Source organism: Aricia agestis, chromosome 1, assembly GCF_905147365.1.
Source record: "Aricia agestis chromosome 1, ilAriAges1.1, whole genome shotgun sequence".
In the NCBI taxonomy this organism is placed as follows: Eukaryota; Metazoa; Arthropoda; class Insecta; order Lepidoptera; family Lycaenidae; genus Aricia; species Aricia agestis.
The window spans coordinates 21,702,436-21,727,597 of record NC_056406.1 but is presented as its reverse complement, the minus strand read 5'-3'; the positions used below and the strand labels follow the sequence as shown (position 1 = coordinate 21,727,597).

The 25,162-nt window shown below is 36.1% G+C and overlaps 1 protein-coding gene across 1 annotated transcript; it reads left to right on the top strand.

Annotated features, from left to right (window-relative positions):
• Nucleotides 1-10,036: 10,036 nt before the first annotated feature.
• On the top strand, nt 10,037-24,164 carry LOC121733006 (plasmanylethanolamine desaturase). Its single transcript, XM_042123074.1, has 5 exons — nt 10,037-10,107; nt 10,194-10,607; nt 12,709-12,914; nt 21,026-21,244; nt 23,672-24,164. Exons 2-5 carry the CDS (start codon nt 10,349-10,351, stop codon nt 23,930-23,932), a joined length of 945 nt encoding a protein of 314 aa, XP_041979008.1. The 5' UTR covers nt 10,037-10,107; nt 10,194-10,348; the 3' UTR covers nt 23,933-24,164.
• Nucleotides 24,165-25,162: the final 998 nt, after the last annotated feature.

Below are 25,162 nucleotides of genomic sequence, written 5' to 3'. Positions count from 1 at the left end.
ACCAGTAGCGCTTCCATGTCTGGCATATTCTGTTATCTATTTCTTTTCCAGATAGGTTTACTTGGGAGATTGTTTGCCCTAGATATTGATACTCGTCAACATATTCAATTATGTTGTTGTCTACTAAAACCGGGATTCTCAAGCTATTCGTCATTAGCTTTGTTTTGGTGGCATTCATCACAAGCCCAGCATTTTTGCTGTGTGTGTCTAATTCTAAGATCATTGTTAGTAAGGAAGCTGGGTTGTTGCTTAGAAGTACTAAATCGTCTGCGAACCTTAGATGTTGTAAGTTCTCACCATTTATGTTCAGTCCGTACTGGTTCCAGTCTAGATGTCTAAATATATGTTCTAAAACGGCTGAAACCAGTTTGGGTGACATAGGATCCTTGCCGCACACCCCTTTGAAGTTCAAAGTCTCTTCCTTCTCTTTCTAATCTAACTTTAGCTTTTATATTTTTGTATATCTGCTTTATTATATTTATATATTTCTGTTCTATCTCCTTTTCTTCTAATGCCTGCCAGATTACTTGATGTTTTATGGAGTCGAATGCTTTATTATAGTCTATGAGTGCCATGTAGTATTCCTGCCCATATTCCGTATATTTTTCAATAATTTGTTTTATCACCAAGATATGATCCACTGTAGAGAAGTTTTGTCTAAACCCCGCCTGTTCGAGTGGCTGGTTCTCTTCTAATGATTGAGTTATTCTGGCCAATATTATTTTAGAGAAAATTGTGTACAGATTGGGCATCAGACTGATAGGTCTGTAGTTGTTAAGTTGATCTTTGGCTCCTTTTTTGTGTTATAGGGTAATTGTAGTTAGTGACCATTGTCTAGGTAGTTCTTCTTTAAGCAGTATTTTGTTAAACAAGTTTGTAAGATATTTTAACAAAACTGGTATCGTGCCTTTAATTAATTCATTGGTAATTTGGTCGTCGCTTGGAGACTTGTGATTTTTTTTGTGACATAACGGCCTTTTCTACTTCGCTTTCTAGTATGGATGGTACAGTTTCATTTTTGTTTGCCTCTTTTGTTTTTGAATATTCTTGTCTTTCTTCGTCTTTATACAGGTTTTCGTAAAATTCGGTGGCATTACATATTATACTTCATAACAAAGATGGATAGTTTTCCCCCTTTTGTGGTTCCTTATACAGAGAGTAATAATCGGCCAAGTGCGAGTTGGGCTCGCGCACGAAGGGTTCCGTACCGTTATAGAGGAAAAATACGCGAAGAATTGTGTTTTTAAGTATGGGAGCCCCCCTTAATTTTTTATTTTATTTTAATACTCGCTGTCCCGGTGAACTTCGTGTTACTTTAAAACCTTCCCTGAACTTCTAGGAATATTTTAAGACTAAAATCAGCCCAAGCCGTCCAGCCGTTTTCGAGTTTTAGCGCGATTAACACATTTTAAAATCCATTTTTATATATATATAGATTCTTAAATATTGAAGTAGATATATATAATTAAGGCCTTTGTAAAAATATCACGTATTGTCATTATTGATATCGAGCAAAAAAGGCCAAAAAAATCACGTTTGTTGTATGGGAGGCCCCTTTAAATGTTAATTTTATTTTGTTTTTAGTATTTGTTGTTATAGCGGAAACAGAATATACATATACACAATCTGTGAAAATTTCAGAACTCTAGCTATAGCGGTTCTTGAGATAAAGCCTGGAGACAGACAGACGGACAGACAGACATCGAAGTCTCATGAATAGGGTCCCGTTTTCACCCTTTGGGTACGGAACCCTAAAAACGGGACCCTATTTAAGCAAACGTCAAACGCTAACGTCAATAAACTTTCATGTTTCTAACTTAAGAAATGGATTTACAAGGTAAAAACAATATAGACTAGCACGAGTCGGCGCATGAGTACCGAAAACTATTCCACCTCAATTTTTTTATACGATCCTCTTCAAATTGCCCTCTTGATGATATAAATGCATGTTGCCACGGCGAAACCCGGTGCCGTATTTAAAAAGGCTATACCATTTGAGTCACGAGCGAGACTCTAATAGATGAGGTTTTGTTTATGCATATTACTCGACAATACCTATTCTATCTCAGTAAAAAAATTGACTCAAGTGGATTAGCTTTTTGCCTTGATATTTTCAAAGCAAATGCATGGACAAAACATAATACTGTATTATACATATTCACTCAAATAGACAGCGGCGTGCACAGGAATCTGACACGGGGTAAGCACTAAGCAGTGTAGTCGGCACTCGGTCACTAAACAAAGTATAACCTTAAATGGTATTAATAACTGCATAATGAATCCAGGCAACAAACTACCAAGACTAATTTCCAGATAGTTATCATGGCCTAAATATATGGTCAGAAAAAAATCTTAATAGCGCGATCTAGCTTACGCCGACAACGCAGCTAGCGACATCTATTGATAACATTGAGAACTTATTACTTTTAACAGTCACAAAAACTTTTTCTTTCATATAGATTTTTAGCATAGCCAACAGAACGTTCCGATGTAAATATCATGTATATGCAAGATTTCTGCCACCTCAAATATCTAATAGAAATCAAAAAACGCACTTCTTAATATTAAACTGTTAAATGTACTTGAGTACAAACTTTCAAATTAATGTTAAAACTTAAAATGAAAAAATCTTCTTAGAAAACTATCTAGTACTTAATTTATATACTCGCGCAACCAAAAATAATAATATGTAACAGACAACAGTGCTCAATCACATGAAAAAAGCAAATGGCCTTGAATGGCCTCCCAAAACACAAAACATTTCTGCTAATTTAAACAAATGATAACCTGACTAAACAAGAATGCATAATGTCATACGTACTTAATTAATTAATTAGATTTCCTTCTATTATTTTTCTCGGCTTATAGACAACGAACATTATCCGATAACTCCCGAGCGCGCGCGCCGGCGCCGGCCAAGCCGTCGCGTCGGCCGCACCTCCAGTGATGCCTCTTCAAAAAATTTCCCCCTAAAGCAACTTGAAAACCCACTGAATTTCAATCAGAACTCCCGAACTAGAATTCAAATATAATTTATCACTTGGGGTGCTTTCCACTAAGAGATCAAAACGCTGAAAATACTACTTCAGCTGACCGAAATTGTTGTGGTCACGGCGAAAACGCCACGCCGGTTTTTTGTGAGAACGTGGTATTTCTCCGGTCGAGCCGGCCCATTTGTGCCGAAGCATGGCTCTCCCACGTACGTCTTTAGTCTCCATGCTTCTCTTGCCTCTTCTTTTTTCTTCTTTCTTTTCTCAGCTCTCCCTTTTCTTCTTTTTACTGCTAAAAAACTAAAGCAATCGATTTTTAGATCAGACAAGGTCTAATATGTGAATTTTTAGGTACAGTAGTTCTAATTTGTTAGCTTGTTAATAGAATTATATTTTCAGAGAATATTGATGATATTTGCAGTAGAATAAACTACAAAATAACTTTAGTATGTATTGCAAAATGATGATATGAGTTCCATGTCATCTATTAGGTTTTTTACATTTTCAAGAACTAATAGTAGACACCTTTATATTGTTAGGGAAAATGGATAAAAAATCATAAATAAACATTTATTGGTGTAAACAACATAACCATTAATCCAATAAAATTAATAGAAATTACAAAAAATCAAATAAATGTATTCAAAACTTACGTGCAAAATTTCGCCTTCCTTAAGAGGATACCACAGCGGCTAGAGAAATGAAAAAAAAGTACGTGTAATTAGCTGTCTCCCTTACCTCAAGCCTATACCGCAGAACGCGATAGAGACAACTGCAGAAAATCCAGAAAATCAACGATTCGTTGTCCCCTGATTCCTTCTCCAAAACTTAACCGATTTAAGTACTTTTTTCATTAAAGATTAAAAAAAGGCTTGAGCTGTGTTCCTATGTTTTGCTTTTTTTGTATAATCTATCCAAATCTGTTTTCTGGACGTTTGAACACAGTGGAAAATCTGGCCATTTTTTTGGGTTTTTGAACGTTCATATTTTATTTAATAATTAAATTATGAAAAAAAAGAAAACATAGGGACATTGTATTAGTGGCCTTAGATATTCAGGAAAAAAATTATAACTCTTCTAGCATTATCCAGGGAGGAAACAGGGGACAGCGTTTGTATGGAAAAAATGGCGGTGTGGAATCCTCTTAACCTATTTGCTAAGAAACTGCCGAGCGCGTGTTGACGCGGTCACATTTTTTACGAAAACTGATCCCATTTTAAAATTTTGTTCCCGAAGGCGTCTCTAATATATTTTTTCACGTCAACAGATAGCTTGAGAAGCTTATAAAATTTATAGTGTTAAGAAAAAAATATACTAATTCTTATTTTTATGGTACTTTTGTCGTAAGTGTCATCTATTAGTTCCGAGTCGGCCATTAGTGCTTTTACCTTAATAATATTATTAAATATTGCATAGAAAATTTAAAAATAAATAAGTATAACTTAGACATTATTATTTTTTTAAATATATTTTTCTTGGGTCGAAAGTAGGTAAGTACCCAAATTTGAGATTTTTCAAACCTTTAAAAATTCATATCTTGAAAAATATTAACTTTATCGTGAAGAGTCATAAGACCTTTTTAATTGGTATTTCAATAAAGAATATATGTATAAAAAAATTGTCCGGTTGAAAAATAACAATTCCGTTCAATTGTCTAAACAATGTTTGTTTAAACAATATTGCACCGGGTTGCGTCATGACAACATGCATTAATATCATCAGGAGGGCAATTTGAAGAGGATCGTATAAAAAAATTGAGGTGGAATAGTTTTCGGTACTCATGAGTCATGGGCGCCGACTCGTGCTAGTCTAAGAATAACATCCTTATAATATTATGAACTTAAAAGTATTAAATAATTTTTCCTACCTAATAGTGCCTAAGTTTTCTGAATTCGGCTAACCTAATTTAACACGTGCTAGGTAATTTAACAATAAGTAATCTCAAATGTGTGCCTTAACCTCTGGAGTTAAGGTTGAATTGGTTATGTGGTAAGTTTTGTGGTACATAAGTCGCTTAGAACTTGAATCATTTATTTTGAAACAACATTAAATTTTTATTAAAATCGCTATGAAAAGTACCAATATAATAATACCAACATAACCAATTCAACCTTAACTCCAGAGCTTAAGGCACACAGCCTTAAGCTCTGGAGTTAAGGCGGAACAAAAAGTTTTCAATGTTCCTGGGTCTTGGATGTGTATTAAAATAAAATTTCAAAAATCTTAAATATATTTTATATATAATATTATAAAAAATCCAGAAATATATCGATGCAATGAACATTTTAGTTCTAATACGATTCAACAGATGGCGTTTTAATTTTTACTTCATTGTAACATAGAACTAATCATACTTGTTTGGGACAGTATTCGCCCATAGGTTTCGTCGCTGGCTCGGATCGGACTCGAAGATTCCAAGGCTACACCGGTATATCTTGCTGAGCGGGGGCGTAAATAAAACACACGAGTCGTCGAGGAGAACATAGGCCCCGAAATCCGTCTCGCTTACCCGGCTCAAGGCAATGCCATATAGAAAGCCCCTCTGAGGTACCCGACCGCGGCAATGCCGTATAGAAGCCCCCTCCGGGGTACCCGCCCGCGGCAATGCCGTAGAGAGAGCCGCTCCGATTCGTACGTCTCTTCAGTCTTATTTTCACTATCGGAAGCGGCTATTTTCCCTATTTTCCCTATTTTGCCATGAGCCAAGGTAATTGAAACGCATTTCGGGAAATTCTTTATTTATCGTTCCACAATAATCAACTTATTCTAAATAATAACACTTATATTTAACACAGTTATAGCTAGGCGAAGATAAAAGTTAATACAATTTACATAGTTTTTTAGCACATTTTTCCTAATATTTTCCAAACTATTTATATTTCAGACACTAATTTTCTGATAATTATTAGTTAACGTTCTATTTTATTAAAATAACAACTTTTTACCTCTTAGGGAGCCACAGATTTATCACAGTTCACTTCTAAAGTTTATTTTTAAAAACACTTATTTTGCACTGAGTTTATTGTCATATTTCACTGTTAACGAGTTTGTATACACTCACTACGAGTTTATCGGGTGCGAGGCCGCTGTCCTCAACAATACTTATTAGTTATTATGTTTTTGTTTATAGTTTTTAATACGTTAGAATATTATGTTTAATAATATTATCACTTGGTATAATAATAATCAATCTATCTTATCTTATAGAACTCCTACTGCATTTCTAATCCATACTAATATTATAAATGCGAAAGTATCTCTGTCTGTCTGTCTGTTTGTCTCGCTTTCACGCCAAAACTACTGAACCGATTGCAATGAAATTTTGTACACAGTTATTCTAGAGTCTGAGAAAGGACATAGGCTACATTTTGATGTGGGAAAATATCTTATTTCCATGAAAATATCGATGAAAATTAATTCGCATTGCGCGTGGGCAGCGCTCATCCCGGGGGTCCTGGGTTCGAGTCCCGCAGGCGGAACAAAAAGTTTTCAATGTTCCTGGGTCTTGGATGTGTATTAAAATAATATTTCAAAAATCTTAAATGTATTAATTTATGTATAAAATTATAAAAAATCCAGAAATATATCGATGCAATGAACATTTTAGTTCTAATACGATTCAACAGATGGCGTTTTATTTTTTACTTTATTGTAACATAGAACTAATCATACTTGTTAGTTAGTACGTTTTTGTTTATAGTTTTTAATACGTTAGAATATTATGTTTAATAATATAATCACTTGGTATAATAATAATCAATCTATCTTATCTTATAGAACTCCTACTGCATTTCTAATATATGTGACAAGTTGACAACAGAAGGCGCTCTAAAATAAAGGAGTTCGAGTGTACCGTGTTGGCCTATATTCCATCCAGAAAATATATCAATGCAATCAACATTTTAATTCTAATATATGAAAACAGATGGCGTTTTAATTTTTACTTTATTATTGTAACAGAACTAATCATACCTACTTTGCTATATAATATTGTTTTTATTCATAACTAGCTGTTGCCCGCGACTTCGTCTGCGTGGACTTTAGTTTATAGCGCGCGTTGTCAACAAAATTTGTGTCAAATTTAAAAACTTTTTAAAACCCTGGTAAGTGGTACCCCTCTTAGGGCCGCGCTACACCGGAATGGCAGCGCTGAAAGTGCTCGCATCGCCGCTGCCATTCCGGTGTAGCGCGGCCCTTAATTAATCAAAATACCCAAAAACAGCTGTGCAGTGTGCACATAATCTATACTAATATTATAAATGCGAAAGTATCTCTGTCTGTCTGTCAGTCTCGCTTTCACGCCAAACGCCAAAAGTATCTCTGTCTGTCTGTCTGTCAGTCAGTCTCTCTTTCACGCCAAACGCCAAAACTTCCGAACCGATTGTAATGAAATTTTGTATACAGATAGTCTAAAGCCTGAGAAAGGACATAGGCTACTTTTTTACTGGAAAAAGGGTTGTAAGGGGGTGAAAATGCGTAAATTTGTTCAAATTAAGTTAGTTCCAACAATTCATAATAGATGGCGCCGTGCATCTTCTACATCGCGCTGACGCTTGCTCAAAAGTCTTTCTATAAGACGTGGTATCATCTTACATTTAAGTTTCGATTTTTTTCGTTTGTTATATCTATTCTACGGTATTAAATAACTCAGTACTTTATCTGTGCAGTGACGTAACCTTAAATCTGTCAATGATAAATAGTTTATGGGTAAAGTTGTGTAATTGGAGGGCTAAATAAGCTTTAAAATTTGGCATAAAAAATGAAATAGGTACTTATTGTGCACACTGCACAGCTGTATTGATTTAAGGGGTACCAGGGTTTTTTTATAAAAGCTTTTGACACCAATTTTGTTGACATCGCGCGCTATAAACTGAAGTCCACGCGGACGAAGTCGCGGGCAACAGCTAGTGATTCATAAATTGCAATTAATGTAACTTTGTCATCTTATACATGTAATATATGGGATTACAAGGTTATTCACGAAGTTAGAGAAAGAAGACGAAAACTGGACAGTCATTATGAAATGTTTATTAGGTTTTCCCTTAATTAAGATACTAAACACTAGCTAGATATCTCTCTACCGACGATAAACCGAAGATATTGATGGTACGGGTACAATGATTCATAAACCGCAAATGTAACTTTGTAATCATATTCATTTATATGGGATTACAAAGTTATTTACGAAGTTAGTGTATCTAGAAAACTAGACAGAAATTTTGAAATACCTATTTGAATTTTTCCTTGATTTAGTCACTAAACACTAATTATATTCTAAATTTGAAGGTTATATGTCAGCTAGAAGTGCCTTAGACTTTTGGTGATCGGTCAGTCAGTCAGTCAGTCAGTCAGTGACAAAATTAAGAAACTTTAACAAGTTACAGTTCTTAAACTACTGGTTCAAATTGAATGAAATTTTAAATATACCGTGTTTATACAATGCTTGCTTAGCAGCTGAAAATTCAGGCTTGTTGGTTTATCCACAATAAAGTTATAGGGGGTCAAAAAGAGCCTGAATTGGGAAAAGGATAGCACGGCCGTGGCGCTTTTTTGCTCGACTTGGCGGGGGCACTGCCGTGCCCCCAGATGCCTAAGTGCAGCCAGAGTAGACAGAATGATACTATTGTGGTGCAGCGTTGTTGAATGTGGCTCAAGAAAAAAGGAAAACCAGAAAAGTTTGTCCTTTGATCGGTATGTTTATATTTTTACTAAGTTTTCTATTATTTTACTGAATATGGCTTGATTTCTTATGTGCTAATTTAGTTAATAATTAGACAATAAATAAGATTTGTGATAGAATAGAATATAACATGGCTTTATTTTCGATATTTAATCAACATAGAAATTAGTACATTTGACGTTTAGTGATGTACTTTTTTATCGAATTTAAAAAATATAAAGTGAAGAATCTACTTAATCATTTATTTATAAGATTTTAACATTAATCCGCCTCGTTATCTGTTTGACAACACATAATCATAACAAAATAATGTCATTTCAATAGTCACTTTGTTTTCATTCTAATAATAATTTTACTCATTATGTAAACATCAAACTTCTATAACCCAAATTAAAAGTAATACTTACAGCAGTTAATTTAAAGCGTCGCTTTACTATAGTGTTTGATGTTAATTATTATTTATAACTTTTCAGCCAAGTACCGGTCAAGGTGAATCTGATTTACAGAAAGAAAATATAAAAGAAGAAGAAAATACTTACTTACCTATTTCAGAGAAAACTCTTTTAGCCAATAAGGTTTTAAATTTGGTAGGTATGTATTCGATAAATTTTATTCCACATTATTAAAATTAACGAGGCTTAAGAGCCTCGTTAATTTTAATAATGTGTTAATTTTAAAATAATTTTATTTAAGTATAAAATAAAAATATTTGCCTATTTTGTCTCTATGTACAATAATACATAGAGACAAAATAGGCAAAAATGTTTTTTTTTAGTGTTTCAATCGGCGCACGAAGGTAGGTCTGCAAACTCCATGAAGACCGTAGCCACGCTGCGAAGATCCCTCTCTCGACGTAGCCTCGATGTGAAGACGCGTAGTGTTGTGTTGCGAAGAATTCTTATTAGAAAAATGCCTTTTTCAAGGCCGGTTCATGTCCTGTATTATTACACGGACAGTTTCTCTCGTCATTGCGAACGTACGTTTTTTGCAGAGCGGCCACACTTTTTTGTAGTAATGTCACTTCCATATGTTTCCTTATTCATTGAGGCTGGCAGTGTTGACCATTGAGGTACTATTTACTGGAGAGAGACATAAATCGGTGTATAAGCGTCAAAAGCGTGTAATGTTATGTCCTACTTGCTGGCTTAGACCATAGTACATATTAATTCCATGGCTTAGACTACATCTATACTATAATACTTTATCTATGGTGTTGACACTTGACTGTTGAGTGTTGAGTGTCACTTGTCAGTCTGTCAGACTTCAGAATCAGATATCAGAGTTACCTATATGACATTCTCTTTGATCAGAGGACAGAGATACGTAGTATCCCTAAGTAGTCTGTGGATCAGAGTGTCCAGCGCAGGTGCAGCGCAGTGTTGATATTTGAGACGTCTTGCACTTGTATTTTACTTTAATTATTGTTTATTATATCCAGTATGTATTCAATATAGATTTTTTATTAATATTTTATCTTCCTATTATATTATGTATGGTCGACTATCTCTTATATTATATTTTAGGATACCAAAACTGACGTGAATTCATACACTGACGGTCACGTATAAAGATAATGGTAATGATAAGAATTCCTTCATAGCAGATAAAATTAGATAATATTATGCGCGTACTGCTTTAAATTGTTCCTGTATTGTGTGGTCATATACTGAATATAAATATGACTTTGCCATTACCTATACCACCTTGTGCTAAAAGAGATGGTATTAGTTGTATTGGAAGTGACCGTTTTGAATATGCAAGTACAATGGCGACGACTTTAATGGCACCTGTTAAAACGGAACGGGAAATCTTTGAGCACTCTATGTTGGAAGATGACCCAAATGCTAATACCCAGCCCTTAAGTGAAGTGGGAAAACAGCCTCGCTGGGGACCAAAGCACAAAGGAGCACAGGAACTTGCTGAGCTCTATAGTCCAGGTGAGTATTTTCCCATGACCTTAGGCCCGCCTGCTTTTTAATAATTGACTATGGCTTTTATATGACTCATAACTGATGACACAATAGAACTTAAATATATCTGTTAATAATTGGAATATTATATTGATAGTAGGTATTTAGTAATATTACCTATCCCTAATTTTCATTACTATCAAACACTTTCTTGCAATGAAATATCAAATACACAACAATGCCAACTTATGCTATCAACTATAATCATAGGTGTAGTATCTACTATGTTAAGTTTATGGTGATTTTTTTTTACTTTGGCTTGGGCTTAAAATAATGCACGGGTTCCCAATCTTTTTCAGCCTTAATATTTTGTCATGGTGCCCTACTCTACAGCTAAAAGATACATAAATAAATACATTTAACCTATCAATCTCCAAGCAGCAGCCAGCTGCCGTATAACAATTGAAAATCTATTGTGTCTGCGATACCTACAATGAAGGTGTTAATTAGTATAGTTAGGTTAAGCAGGTAAATGATAATTAATAAATATTTAATCATCTATCTGCTTGACATAAAATTCATATTAAATTTTAATTTTATATTATTTGTGGATTTGGTGGAGGATCAACTCACGCGCCCCTCATGCCTTTCCAAGGTGCACTGCAATGCACACTTTGGTAACCCCTAAAATAATGGGTTTCAGCTTAATTTATCAAGCCCCATACGGTGACCGAGACACAATAGAAATTCAATTGTGTCTCGTTTTTCCACAATCGATGGGTTAAAATAATGACTTTCTTAGGGTCAATAAGCCATTAACAATAATTATGATTTTCTCTCCAGAAAATTGAATTAAGATATTTCTTACAATTTATAGATTTGAAAATGCGAACTTTTCTTAAGAATAGAAAAAATTCACTCACTAGAAATTCCCCCTACTTAAATCAAAGTTTAACATAAATAAACTCACAATAATATGCACAAAGAAATAATGCTTAGATATTTATGTATCAACCGAACTACACTTGTTGACTAAATTGTATGTTTGGTAAAACGAATTAGTATTTGCTTGATTAGCATTCAGATTTCAGATCTTAATCAGCCAGATAAATAAATACACACTACATGTTAGCATCACAGGCCAATAAAAACTAATCAATGTAAAAAAATAATGGTCAATAAGGAAAAAAATCATTCATACTTACCTATTTTTAAGCTTTACAAATAATTGTTAATCATTTTTGTCAGCTTCAATTTTTTTGCAAAAAAATCAAATACAATCACAAGTATTCAGCTTCAACATATTCTTTCAAGGAAATCTTCATTATAAGTTACTGTTTCACATAATTGCTTCCTTAAGTTAGATCCCTCAAATTCTATACTCAATTTTTTTACCTAAGGGCGTTCGCTGCGTTGAGCGTGTGCCCGTCGCGGCTGCTTGTCGCGGGCGCCCGCGCCGTGCGCTCGCCATAGTAAGAGAGATCGCAGACGAGACGACAGACTTTTTGTGCGATCGAGTCTGCGGCGCCCATCGGCATGGCGCGATGCCGACTGTATGGGCGCCGCAGACTCGATCGCACAAAAAGTCTGTCGTCTGATCTCCCTAATGGTGTCAGCCGTCGCACGTTGAGCGGGTCAGCCGTCGCGCGCACGATAAAGGTACTCGCACAGTTTGTTGGCGCGTGCCGGGGCGGATCGATGCTCAGCGCAGCGCAAAATGCATCGCATTGACGGATTTTAACGCTCACTGTGCCGGGGCGGGTCGGCGCGCATCGCATCACATCCGCGCCCCGCTTGCTATAGCACACTGTTGCCGGGGCGCAGCGGGTCTTGTCGGGCCGTGTCGTATTGACGGAAATCCGCAGAGCAAAAATCCGCGCCGATGCGCCCCGGCACAGTGTGCGATACGCGCATCCGCTTCCATACAAATGGATGGAGGCGGATTTTTGCGATGCGCTCCGGCACGCTGAGCCCCGGCACGGCCCGTCTCAGTGTGCTCACTCCTTAATACTATGGCGCACGCACGGGGCGGGCGCCCGCGACGGGCAGCCGTGGCGGGCACACGCTCAACGCAGCGAACGCCCTAAAAATAGTGAAACAAATAGTTTTTAACTTTAAAAAATTTTAGGGAAAAGGCTCCAAGAGTGGGTATGTGTTGTGGTCTGCTGCACATTGTGCATATGTGCTGGTCTTTTGATGTGCAGATATATAAATGCAGATGCTTCTCTGATATTAGCAGCTTTAGCTGGTGTGCTAACAGCTGATTTTGCTTCTGGAGTAGTTCATTGGGCTGCAGACACTTGGGGTGCTGTGGATCTTCCAATAATAGGCAAGGTGATATTTTTAGAATTATACTTAATAACTAAAACTAGTTAAGAATTATGCAAGAAACAACTGCAAAATACAACTGAAAAGTTTTGCACACCTCTGATTTTAAATAATTCTTAAATCTTTGGTATACAATCAAAATGCTTTTGCTGTCTGCTTAGACGTTTAATGCGGTTTCAGAGGTTTTTTGATAGAAGGTTACCTATTTGCAACCTCTTTAATTGGCTCATATCAAAATATTAACCAATCAACAACTCTGTTGAACTGATAAGTTCCTGTCAGAGTATCTCAGAAACCAGGTTCCACCACTTTTTTGTAGTCGGTTAAAAATAGTATTTAAAGAGAAAGGTCAATTTTTAGCTGGGTGTAGTAAACCAAATCCTAAATTATACAGGAGTTAGCATAATACGAAATACGAATCTATTTGCGGCTTAGTGCAATCAATGAAGGCAAAAATCAGGTACACCCTCCGATTTCGTTGAATCGTCCATAGATTTGGATGAAAATTTGGAATGGGGATTGTCAATTTTTTTTAATTTTGCTTATTACACATTATACATTTCGAGGAATAAGGTCAGTGATCGTTTTTCTGTATATAAACAAAAAAAAATACCCATTCGTTACTTATATTTTTGAACAAATATGTTTAACCTATGTTTGACCTTCAATGGCGTTAAATTAGCAATAAATTCGACCAACATTACGTTTCAAACTTTTGGTAAGCTTCTCGTAGCAGCTTTCACATAATGAGAACTTGCATTTGACGAACCAGCCATTATAAATAAGATTGAAAGGAAAAAACATACTGCAGAGGTCAATTATTATTGGCCGCCGATGATGACGTCAGATCGAAACATTAAAAATTTATTAAGAAAAAACTAGCCAATGAATTTCAAAATTATTTAATTTATATTCTTAAAATACCCTATTTTAACGAAAAAAAATATAAAAAGTACATGTGATTTTTTTTGGACAATACCCATTGAGTATGTTTCATTTTCGAAGTATAGTTTACCCATGGTTTACCTTATACTTCGAAAGGGACATAATATGCTCGTATTGCGCTTTTTGCATTTTAGGGGTGAAATTCACCCTTTTTCTAAAAAGAAAAAATGCAGATCTAAACATTCTGGCTTTAGTAATTGTGTTTAATTAGATGTTTTTTCAATGTTATGCATGATTTATGATTTAAATCAATTTTTAACCCTTTTAGCAACCACCCCTTAAATTAAAAGGTATGATTTTTTTTTGTATTTCTGAGTTTCTAAATATTACATTTAAGTAAACAGTTTGTTTCATATTTATGATATAAATTTTCGTTGACGATGAAATATGAAACCTTAAAAAAACTACCCCCTTAATGCAAAATCACTGTAAAACTATTGGTTTCAAAAACTTAAACCTATTAAATTGTACATAAATCTTATTTACTGTATTTACTGAGTATGAAAAATTTCTCAATAATTATTATTTTTATAATATTTATTAAGGAAATTTTTATCCTTAATAATAATTGAATAAGTCACTTTTATTTCAGCTTAGTTAAACCTGGTAAAAAGTTAGAATGGAACGTTTTTAACAGAGTTTTTTTTTAGATTTTCTATTGTTTTCCCAGTGATCTGATTAGAAGCAGGTTACCCCATTCTAGCGAATCTAATAATATTCTCCACAATTCTATGAACCTGTTCAACCGTGCCATGGCCAGGCCTGAAGCCGAATTGGTGTTCAGGGATTAAATTAGCTTCTGAGATTTTTGGAGCCAGGTGATTTAGAAATAAGATTTCCAGTACTTTAGATGCAGTTGGGAGAAGACTTATAGGTCGGTAAGATGTTACTTTGGTTGTATCTTTGCCGGGTTTCGGAATGAGGATAATTTCAGCTACTTTCCATTGAGGTGGAATAAAATTTCTCCAGCGGCAGGCATTGAATAATTGCGTAAGGTATAAATTGTATCCTACTTTTGGCAACTCTTTTAAGATTTTCGCCGTAATAAGATCATACCCAGGAGATTTATGAACGTCTAGTTTCCTGATAGTTCGAATAACTTCCTTTGTTTTGATTTTATTAATCGGTAGGTCATTTTGATGAGTTAGTGTGAGCTCGTTCAAGACTTAGTTTGTCTTTGTGGAGTCGCAACCAACGTTCGGAGTGAATACTTTCGATAAGTGTTCCGCAAATACTCCTGCTTTGTCTTTGTCATTTTTAGCCCAGGTTCCATCTGGTTTTCTAATGGATGTTTGGTGAGTAACAGGTCTTTTGAGATTTAGAGATTTACACAGGGAGTAATCAATGGCTGGGGTGGCGTCAATACTTCTGTTTCGATCTGTTTCTGTGTTTCAAGTTCTTTTTTTAGTTTTTTCGCGATTCTGTTGAAGTTTGCCTTGTGTTCTGGATATTTCGTAATCTGCCAGAGTTTCCTAGCATTGCGTTTTTCTTTAACTAGGTCTAACGTGGTTTTTGTGAAGTAGCTTGTATTTTGTGACTCCACACTCGAAATGGGAGTAGCTGACCAGGCAGCTTTCTGAATTGTGTGGTTAAAGTGTTCAACTGCCGCGATTATGTCGTCATCTGATTTTTAGAGTATTTGTGACAAGTTCGCGAAAATATAGCCAGTTAGTATTTTTATTATGTAGCTTACAGTTCTTTTCTTTGTTTTCCACTGAAGAATCGACATAAGCTATAACTGGTGAATGGTCAGAAGAAAGCTTGAAGCAAGAGTGGCATCTAATTAAACAGCTCGTCATCCCTTTGCAAATAAAGAAGTCTACAAGATCTGGTTTCTTTTTTGTATCAGTTGGCCAATATGTTGGTTCCCCAGTGGAGGTGACAGTTAATCTCATATATTGCACGGATTTATAGAGTTGTCGGCCCTTAGGAGTAGTAATACGAGCCCCCCAGTCTGTATGTTTTGCATTAAAATCTCTACCGGCTATGAACTGTGGACCTAGGGATTTGAAGAAAGCAGTGTAATCTTCATACTTCATATTATGTTTAGGTGATATATATAGTGCTGAAATAAATAATGGGCCTTTGTCGTCGTTAATTATAATGTTAGTGGCTTGAATTTGTTCAGTCTGGTAAGCATTTGTTACATGGTGGCGATTTTTTTCTTTTATGAGTATTGCATTGCATGGGCAGTACTATCCGGGTGTAGAGGAGTATGTCGACTTGGTTAGTCTAAATAAACATTTTTACTTCTAAGAAGTGTTGTGGTAAGCCATTGGCATTCCAGAGGGCTATTTTAAGTTTGTCGAATTTTTATTAATTGTAGTCATTAGGTTGATTAAAAGGTTTGTCATGACACACATCTGATTCATAATTTCTTTTAGCATTTGGAGAAGGTGCGTCATTTCGTTCGTTTGGCTTGGGGCGTTGTCATTGTTTGCACTGTTTATATCCATTGTAGGTGGTTTTAGGGTATCCGCGTAGGTTTTTTTGTAACTCTCCTTTGATATTGCAGAGACTTTTTTCTTGTTGTGGGGCTCCCTGGCCTTTTCGGGAGCAGAGTTAGTTGCATTCATCAGGTCTTGATATCTCCTGTCTCTGATAGGTGGGTACTTTTGTTCTTGCAACTCATTGAAGACAACACAACCTTTATAGTTGGCCGGAAGATTTCCGTCGCAAAGGACGCATCTGACAGAGTCTGAGCGTTCTTTTCGATGACAGTTTGCTGATAAGTGGTTTCCGGCACACTTAATACATTTAGGGGTACGATGGCAGTAGTACAGTCCATTTAACCAAAAAAAATTGGGTGTTATTTTTTTTTCAATGACATATTATTTTTTCCCCCATTTAAAATCCTTGCAGAACGGTCACTCGCGGCGCGGGGGAATACGAGGGGGTGACGTGGGATGAGGCGCGCGCGCGGGGGCACGTCATGCGCGGTCGACGCATCGTGTCCATTAATTGTAGTGTTTTTTTATTTTTAACAAGGATCAAAATATTAAAATTTGACAGGAAGGTTTAATTGCACCCTGTATTTGATCACGTTAAGAGTCTTAACGTGATCAAATACAGGGTGCAATTAAACCTCTTAACTTAAGACTAATAAGAGCGAAGAAAAAGTGGAAAATGTAGAAAAAACGGGGAAAAGCTATTTTATATCCGTGCGACGCCAGGGCGGGTCGCTAGGATTATTATAAAACAAAGTCACTTTCTCTGACCCTGCTTAAATCTTAAAAACTACGCAAGGGATTTTGATGCTGTTTTAGGGTTCCGTAGCCAATTAATGGCAAAAAACGGAACCCTTATAGATTCGTCATGTCTGTCTGTCTGTCCGTCCGTAGGGACCGTAGGTCACAGCCACTTTTCTCCGAAACTATACTTACTATTGAAAATTGGTAAGCAGATGTAGTCTGTGAACCGCATTAAGACTGGGTTGCACCAACTAACTTTAACTGTAACTTTAACTACAGTGCAAAATGTCAAATATTTGGTTAAAGTTAAATTAAATATGGCGTCCTCACCTCCGCTCATACGTGAATTTCTCCGGTTAAAGTTGAGGTTAAAGTTAAAGTTAAAAAAAGTTAAAAAATAACGCTAACTTTAACCACGCCTTTGGTGCAACCCAACCTAAGATTTTAATACAAAAATTATAAAAAATTTTAGGGGTCCCCATAGGTACAACTGAAACAAAAAAAAATCATCTAACCTATGCGTGTGGGGTATTTATGGATAGGTCTTCAAAATTGAGGTTTCTAATATCATATTTTTCTAACCTGAATAGTTTGCGAGAGAGACTCTTCCACTCTCCCCCCCCGTCCAACTTTTAAAGTTCAACACCATGATAATTCTAAAAAAATATATTACTATAAAAACTACCAACGAAAACAGGACAGGACCCTATTCATGAGACTTCGATGTCTGTCTGTCTCCAGGCCATATCTCAAGAACCGCTATAGCTAGAGTTCTGAAATTTTCACAGATTGTGCATATCTGTTGCCGTTATAACAACAATACTAAAAACAAAATAAAATAAAGGGGGCTCCCATACAACAAGCGTGATTTTTTTGGCCTTTTTTGCTCGATATCAATAATGGCAATAAATAGGCACTTGATATTTTCACAAAGGCCTTAATTATATGTCTACTTCAATATTTAAGAATAATATTAAAATAAAATAAAACAATAAGGGAGGCTCCCATACAAAAACACAATTTTTCGCATATTTTTCCTCTATAACGGTACGGAGTGCGCGAGCCCGACTCGCACTTGGCCGATTATTTATTTTATACGTCGTAAATGGTAAACTTTAATTTAACTTTCATTAAATCAACTGAAATATAAAAATAAATCAAAAACCTTTTAATTTCATAGAAATAAACCTTATTGCTGCTGCGGAATCCTTCATGGGCGAATCCAACTCGCACTTGGCCGGTTTTTTGTATACTGATAGGTTAAAGGTTCGCGCTCACTTTGTCGGCGCGTGCCGGGGCTTGCCGGGGCGGATCGGGGCTCAGCGCAGCGCAAAATGCGCTATAGCACATTATTGCCGGGCCGGGCCGCATCGCATTAATGGATTTTGAGTACTTTGGATAGCTCCAGTGTGACCACTCTTAAATCACTCGTGACTCGATATATCAAAAATATTCTACTAAAATCTACTAGACCGTGTTTTAGATTCTACCGAAAATCTACCTTTATTAATCAATGTATTCTACGTGGTTGAAACTAAAATAAAACTAAAATGTTTATATGGACTGTCTTCATTATGCGAAACGAATCGTTGGTTATTATCGAAAAAAATCACTGATTGGTCGGTTTAAGAGCCCTACAACAACGTCTTCTCTGATTGCTTGAAGACTTGACGTTTGTGTGTCTGTAAATACAAAATGTCTGATACAAGTGAAATTAGTGCTAAAAGTTCAACAGAACCAGCAAATTAATTCTGAGGTTATGGTTAAGATGAGAAAAAGGTTAAATAAAAAGTAAAGTTGCTATGAAGAGGCATTGTCATTTCTTACCCTTTATTATTCTATGGTGTAATTCCAGAAAGATACATAGGAAAAGATAGTAACCAATCAGAATAAGAGTTCGCCAGTAAGCAAAAATCAAGCCAATCAGCGTTAAGAATGTGCAATGTTACTAAGGCAACTCGCGTTTTCCCAAAACGCCTAACTTTTTTTAGTATAATTGAAAAATATAAACAGCATTAAGTATCTAATTATCCGTGTTTTCGCGAAATCCCTAGAATTTTCGCGATAATTCGATTTATCAAATAATCCTACGACATAATAATAAATATATCGATCTTCTATTAAAATTTACAAAAAAATGTTGGACTACTAAATCGTCATTCATTTGACCTCAAATCTACCAAAAAGTGGAAATCTATGTGAAGTGTGGTCACATTGTTACCGGGGCGCAGCGGGTTTGTCGCGCCTTGCCGGGCCTTGTCGCATTGACGGAAATCCGCTGCGCCCCGACACAGTGTGCGATACGCGCATCCGAATTCCGCTTCCATACAAATTGTATGAAGGCGGATTTTTGCGATGAGCCCCGGCACGTTGAGCCCCGACACGGCCCGTCTCAATGGGCTCACTCCTTAATAGCACAGTGTTAATAGTTATATGAGTTGGGGCGTTCCACGCCAAGCGGACAGAAAAAATAGTCTATGACTCCGATTTTGATAATATTTGGATATGTTTTTGGTGTGAGGATTCGAGTTTCGAACCATGGACTTCTGGCGTTCAGTCTTGTATTCGGTGCGCTATACCACGAGTATTATTTTTATTTATTAATTATTTAGTTAAGTACATATTATATCACAACAATCGCATCCTATCATTCTTAGTCTAGACTCTAGACTCTAGTCATTATAATATTACAAAAATATTTATCACACGTATAATAACACGTTAGGTATAAGTTATAACATATCAAAATCAGCGACATGAGACATCGACTATTTTTTTTTCCTGTCCGCTTGGCGTGGAACGCCCCATTTAAGAGTAACATTGTCCCACAAATAGAATAATCCATGTCTTAGGACCATCAAATCAAAGTATGAAATCCTTTGTATCTCTGTTAGCTACCACTTTCAAGATTTTTCGCAAATAAAATTATTGTTCGTCTTATCAAAGTGAAGGTACTCACAAAAAATTATCCTGATAGTACTTAATAAAAAAAAAATGTTCTAATGGCGCATCCACACATGCCGCCGGCTTATACCGCCGGGTTTGTCGCCGGCTTTTAGACTGCCTTGCCATCGAAGCCGGCGGCAGGGCCGCCAACCAATACAGCTGGAACCTGGACTTAATTATTATTATGTTTCGTTTTTTCCAAAAAGCCAGTTTTAAAAGTTTCAAATATTCTGTCAGTGAACTGAAGATTCAGCTATATCTGGTACCGACTCCAAAATTATGAAGATTCAGTAGGTACAGAAATAGTTAAGGTTTAGCCGAATTCGGAAAAAGGCACTATTAGATAGGAAAATTATTTAATACTTCTTAGTTCATATTATAAGGATGTTATTATTATTTTTACCTTGGAAGTCGGTTTTAATTTTTTGTTAAAAATAATTCACTGCGTAATTATTATCTTTGTTAAGTATCACATTTTGCTGAGGCGGACGAAGTCGCGGGCAACAGCTAGTTTTTAGGGTCCCGTACCCAAAAGGTAAAAACGGGACCCTATTACTAAGACTTCGATGTCTGTCTGTCCGTCTGTCTGTCAGCAGGCTGTATCTCAAGAACCGCTAGATTTCTAAAATTTTCACAGATTGTGTATATCTGTTGCCGCTATAACAACAAACACTAAAAAACAAAATATTAAATAAATTAAATACTTAAGGGGGGCTCCCATACAACAAACGTAATTTTTTTGCTATTTTATGCTCGATATCAATGTGTAACAAATGTATATCTGTAAAATAAATACATATTATATTTCCTAAAAATAGTCTACACCCCCTAATGTTGACTTTGAAAACGTGATCACAGCATGTCTTCCGTTCTGATATCTTAAAATAATATTATGAACAGGGCACGATTTTTTGTTTTATACCTTTTTAATAAGTTATAACATAATCGATCTCAGATTAAGTGGTTAACACCCGTGAACCGCTTTTGAGATACAAGAAAGTAAAACATAAAATTGTAATTGATTACTTGTTTCAGAACTTTTTGCGGCCATTTCGTGAACACCACATCGACCCTACGTCAATAACGCGACATGATTTTGTTGAGACTAATGGAGACAATTTTGCAATCACAATACCAGTGCTAGCCAGGATAGTATGGCAGTTACTCACTTATGATGAAGCAGCTATCAACAGCGAAATACATTGGATATCGTACTGGTATTTGTGTTGCATTTTTGTAGCAATGACGAATCAGGTATCAATGTATTCATCTTATTTATCTCCTAAATATACATTAATAGTGAATTAGTGATGTAACGAATTAGAATCATCGTATAATATTAAGCTAATGTTAGCGTTAAATAGTACGTATTTCGTTACACCACTAAATTATAACACATTACTGGTGAGACATGTTCAATACTTTAGAAGAGTAGTCTGTACTCGATTCTCATAAGTATAATTATTATGTAAGTAATAAAATTAGATACTTAAGTTTTGTCCGAATTTCCCATTACATAAATGAATCATGGACACTAAGTAAATTACGCGGCTAGGCAAGTAGGCATACTATGCGGCCGGCGCGGCGGTGTGCGCCATCTACGAGTAATAAGTAGCCAAATATCACGTCCTCCGATCCTCGAGTATTATACTACTAGATGACGATTGACGCTCTCAACTCCGTTACGCAAAATTCGTTTATTGCTTGGGAACCGTAATTTTTTCTAGGATAAAAAGTATCCTATGTCCATTCCCAGGATTCAAATGTTATCAAAGTCGGTTCAGCTGTTTGGGTGTGAAGAGGCAACAGATAGACAGACACACTAAAACATACCGAGCGATGCGCCGAGGGCACGGTCTCACCGCTAAACTCGGTTCTTGAATAGAATTTTTGTTAAAAGTAAATTATTTCTTTTCCAAATATTTGTAATTTAAAGTAGATAGCCTGGTGAATTTTATTCCTAATATAAACCTTCCGTGGACTTCTACGAACATTTCAAGACTAAAGATAGTCAAATCAAAATTCAATTGAGTTGTAACTAGGGCATCGAAACCCGGGTTTTCGGTTTTTTTAAACGAAAACCCGGGTACCCGGTTTTTTCTTACTTTCAGCAATTGCCAACACCTTTCCAGTAAAATACTCTTTAAATACCATAGTGTGCGGTCATATACTTTAAAAAAAGCGACTATTTACCTCACCTATTATATATATTGGATCTTATCAAATCTAGGATCTAGGGATTAAGAATTTCGGGCCAAGATTAAGTATTACAACAAGCTTCACCTCCAAATTACATAATTATATTATTAAATGTATTTGTATTTTATGAAATACTAGCTGTTGCCCGCGACTTCGTCCGCGTGGACTTTAGTTTATAGTTGTTCCCGTACATCACTTGAATCGTTTACGCGCAAATCAGAAAAGTATATTGTGTGGGAACCGCACATTTTTCCGGGACAAAGACATTTCTTGTCCCAGATTCAAATTAGTATCTCTAATCTCCATGCCAAATTTTATCAAAATAGATTAAATAGCTTAGGCCAGGGCTTCCCTAACTGTTCAACATTGTCCCAAGGGCGTCGCATGTCAACTCAACCAAATCGAGTAAACGCCTCACCCATTATGTCTTTCATACACCCCGGGCAGTCTATATCCCCGGTTTCAGAAGCTATGCTCATAAAAGCAAGCGCATCCTTCACTTTTATGCTTGTGTTTTCTTTTCTAAAATTAGAAAGTATTCTTGGGGGCTGGGTTGAGAGGCGTCGTAAAGAAATGGCAAAGTCCCAAGGGCGTCACAGTACAAACCAGTTTGGAAAGCCCTGGTTTGGGTGATAATCATAAAAGTTTATTATACGGGAACCGTACATTTTCCGGGACAAAATTAGTATTCCTTGTCCTTTCCCAAGACTCAAAGTATCTCCATACCAAATTCCATCAAAATAGATTCAATAGTTTACGCGCAAATCGTAAAAGTATATTGTGCAGTAACCGTACATTTTTCCGGGACAAAATGTATCCTATGTTCTTTTTCGGGACTCAAAGTATCTTTATACCAAATTTCAGCAAAATGAGTCCAGCCGTTTACACGTGATGTCGTGACCACGCGAAATATAACGTTCCGCATAGCTTCGCCCGCGTAAATGAGATATTTCACAGACAAATTAGTCCACAAAAAATAGTCTATGATTCTTCACGTGGTCAGTAGACCACGTAAGAAGTATCTTATCTGTGCCAAATAACAGAAACATTGCTCCAGTAGTTCGTTCTTATTAATATAAATATAAATAATTAAACCTATACAATATGTTATAAAAATAAATAATTTGTATGTAAGTTTGTTATAAATACCATTAAATCAGGTCTGGCCTTTAATAATTATCAAAAAAAACGAAAAACCCGAAAAGCTCGAAAAACCCGGGTTCCATTTTTGAAACCCGGGTTTTTTTTCATAATCCCCAAAACCCGGGTTTTCGGGTTTCGGGAAAACCCGGTCTCGATGCCCTATGTAACTTGTAAGCTATCGCCTATCCTTTCTTTCGATTTTAATCAAATTGCTCACGGTGTACAAATCAAATTTTAAATCGGTTCAGCAATTTTAGAGTCCATCGCGGACAAATAATGAATTTTAATAAAAAAAGATAATAAATTCCTAAGAGACCTAAAAGCTTATTTCGCTTGCAGATACATAAATGGTCGCACACTTACTTCGGATTGCCGGCTTGGGTCGTGTGGCTACAGGAGTGGCACGTGGTGCTGCCGCGCCGCCACCACCGGATACACCACGTCGCGCCGCACGAGACTTACTTTTGCATCACTACGGGCTGGTTGAACTGGCCTCTAGAAAAACTCCATTTTTGGTCCACGTTGGAGTTTATTATCGAAGCGCTGACCGGCTGCAAGCCCCGCGCTGATGATATGAAGTGGGCCCAAAAGCGTTCCTAGAATTTACTACTACACAATGATTTAAATACTATCGTCGTATTTAAATTAACACAATATTTTACTAGTAGCACATATTATGATCTACATAGTAAGATTTTCGATTGTTTCACTGTATACGTCGACGCGACACATAATTATTTGGTGGCGTTCGTAAAAGGCATCGCGCAAGAAAACTTAGAGGCACTTAATTATGATTAACCTTCAATTTAATGAAGAGTTTGACAGAGAATGTATGGAGCATAATATGTCAAAATTTTGAATTAATTACATTTAACTAATTATAGTTTGTGCGTTTTAAGATGATATGGGTGACACATTATAATTGACAATAGTAGGGAAGTTACCTAAGAAAATTAATCGATAATTTAAAAATATCGTATCACTTCGTAAAGGAATTGCAATCGAAATTATCGATTTCGTACTGACGTTTCAGAGTGGCGCCGCCGGCGATTTAAAATCAAATTTTATCGATTTGATTTCGATTCAACAGAGTCAATCTCTATTGGCATAAGTTCCATTTCATGCATCTGACATTTAATTTTATATTAATAAGTTAGCATTTAGCAACTTTTCATTTTTATTCATTTACAATTTTTATAATATAATATAATATCTATGGACGCTTCACACCACGTCAGTCTGGCCCCGTGCTAAGTACCTAAAGGACTTGTGTTACAGGTACCAGACAACGGAAATATATTTAATACTTTTATACTATACATATATTTAAGATTTTTATTATATCATACACATATTTAATACACATTCAGACCCGGAAACTTTGAAAACTCTTTGTTCCGTCGGCGGGATTCGAACCCGCGACCTCCGGCTTGAGCTACCGACGCGCTCACCACTGAGCCACAGAGGTCGTCAATTTACAATTATAGGAAACATTTCTTTTTGTAGATGATATGTAATTTATTACATTTTGATTTTTTTTGTTTTCTTGTAAAAAAAAACCCGTAGCAAGGAATATGAGAAGTGTCACCCATATCATCTTAAAACGCACAAACTATAGTGTTCCACTCTGAGTGCGGCAGTTAGAGGGTTTTAGGGTTCCGTAGCCAAATGGCAAAAAACGGAACCCTTATAGATTCGTCATGTCTGTCTGTCGGTCCGTCCGTATGTCACAGCCACTTTTCTTCGAAACTATAAGAGCTATACTATTGAAAATTGGCAAGTAGATGTAGTCTGTATTAAGATTTTGATACAAAAATTGAAAAATTATAA

Bases quoted from the DNA above. Each gene is read 5' to 3' on its own strand.
- LOC121733006 (XM_042123074.1), top strand. From the start codon at position 10,349: ATGACTTTGCCATTACCTATACCACCTTGTGCTAAAAGAGATGGTATT. The intron at 10,608-12,708 runs GTGAGTATTTTC...AAAAAATTTTAG, and splicing joins TGCTGAGCTCTATAGTCCAG to GGAAAAGGCTCCAAGAGTGG. The intron at 12,915-21,025 runs GTGATATTTTTA...TACTTGTTTCAG, and splicing joins ATCTTCCAATAATAGGCAAG to AACTTTTTGCGGCCATTTCG.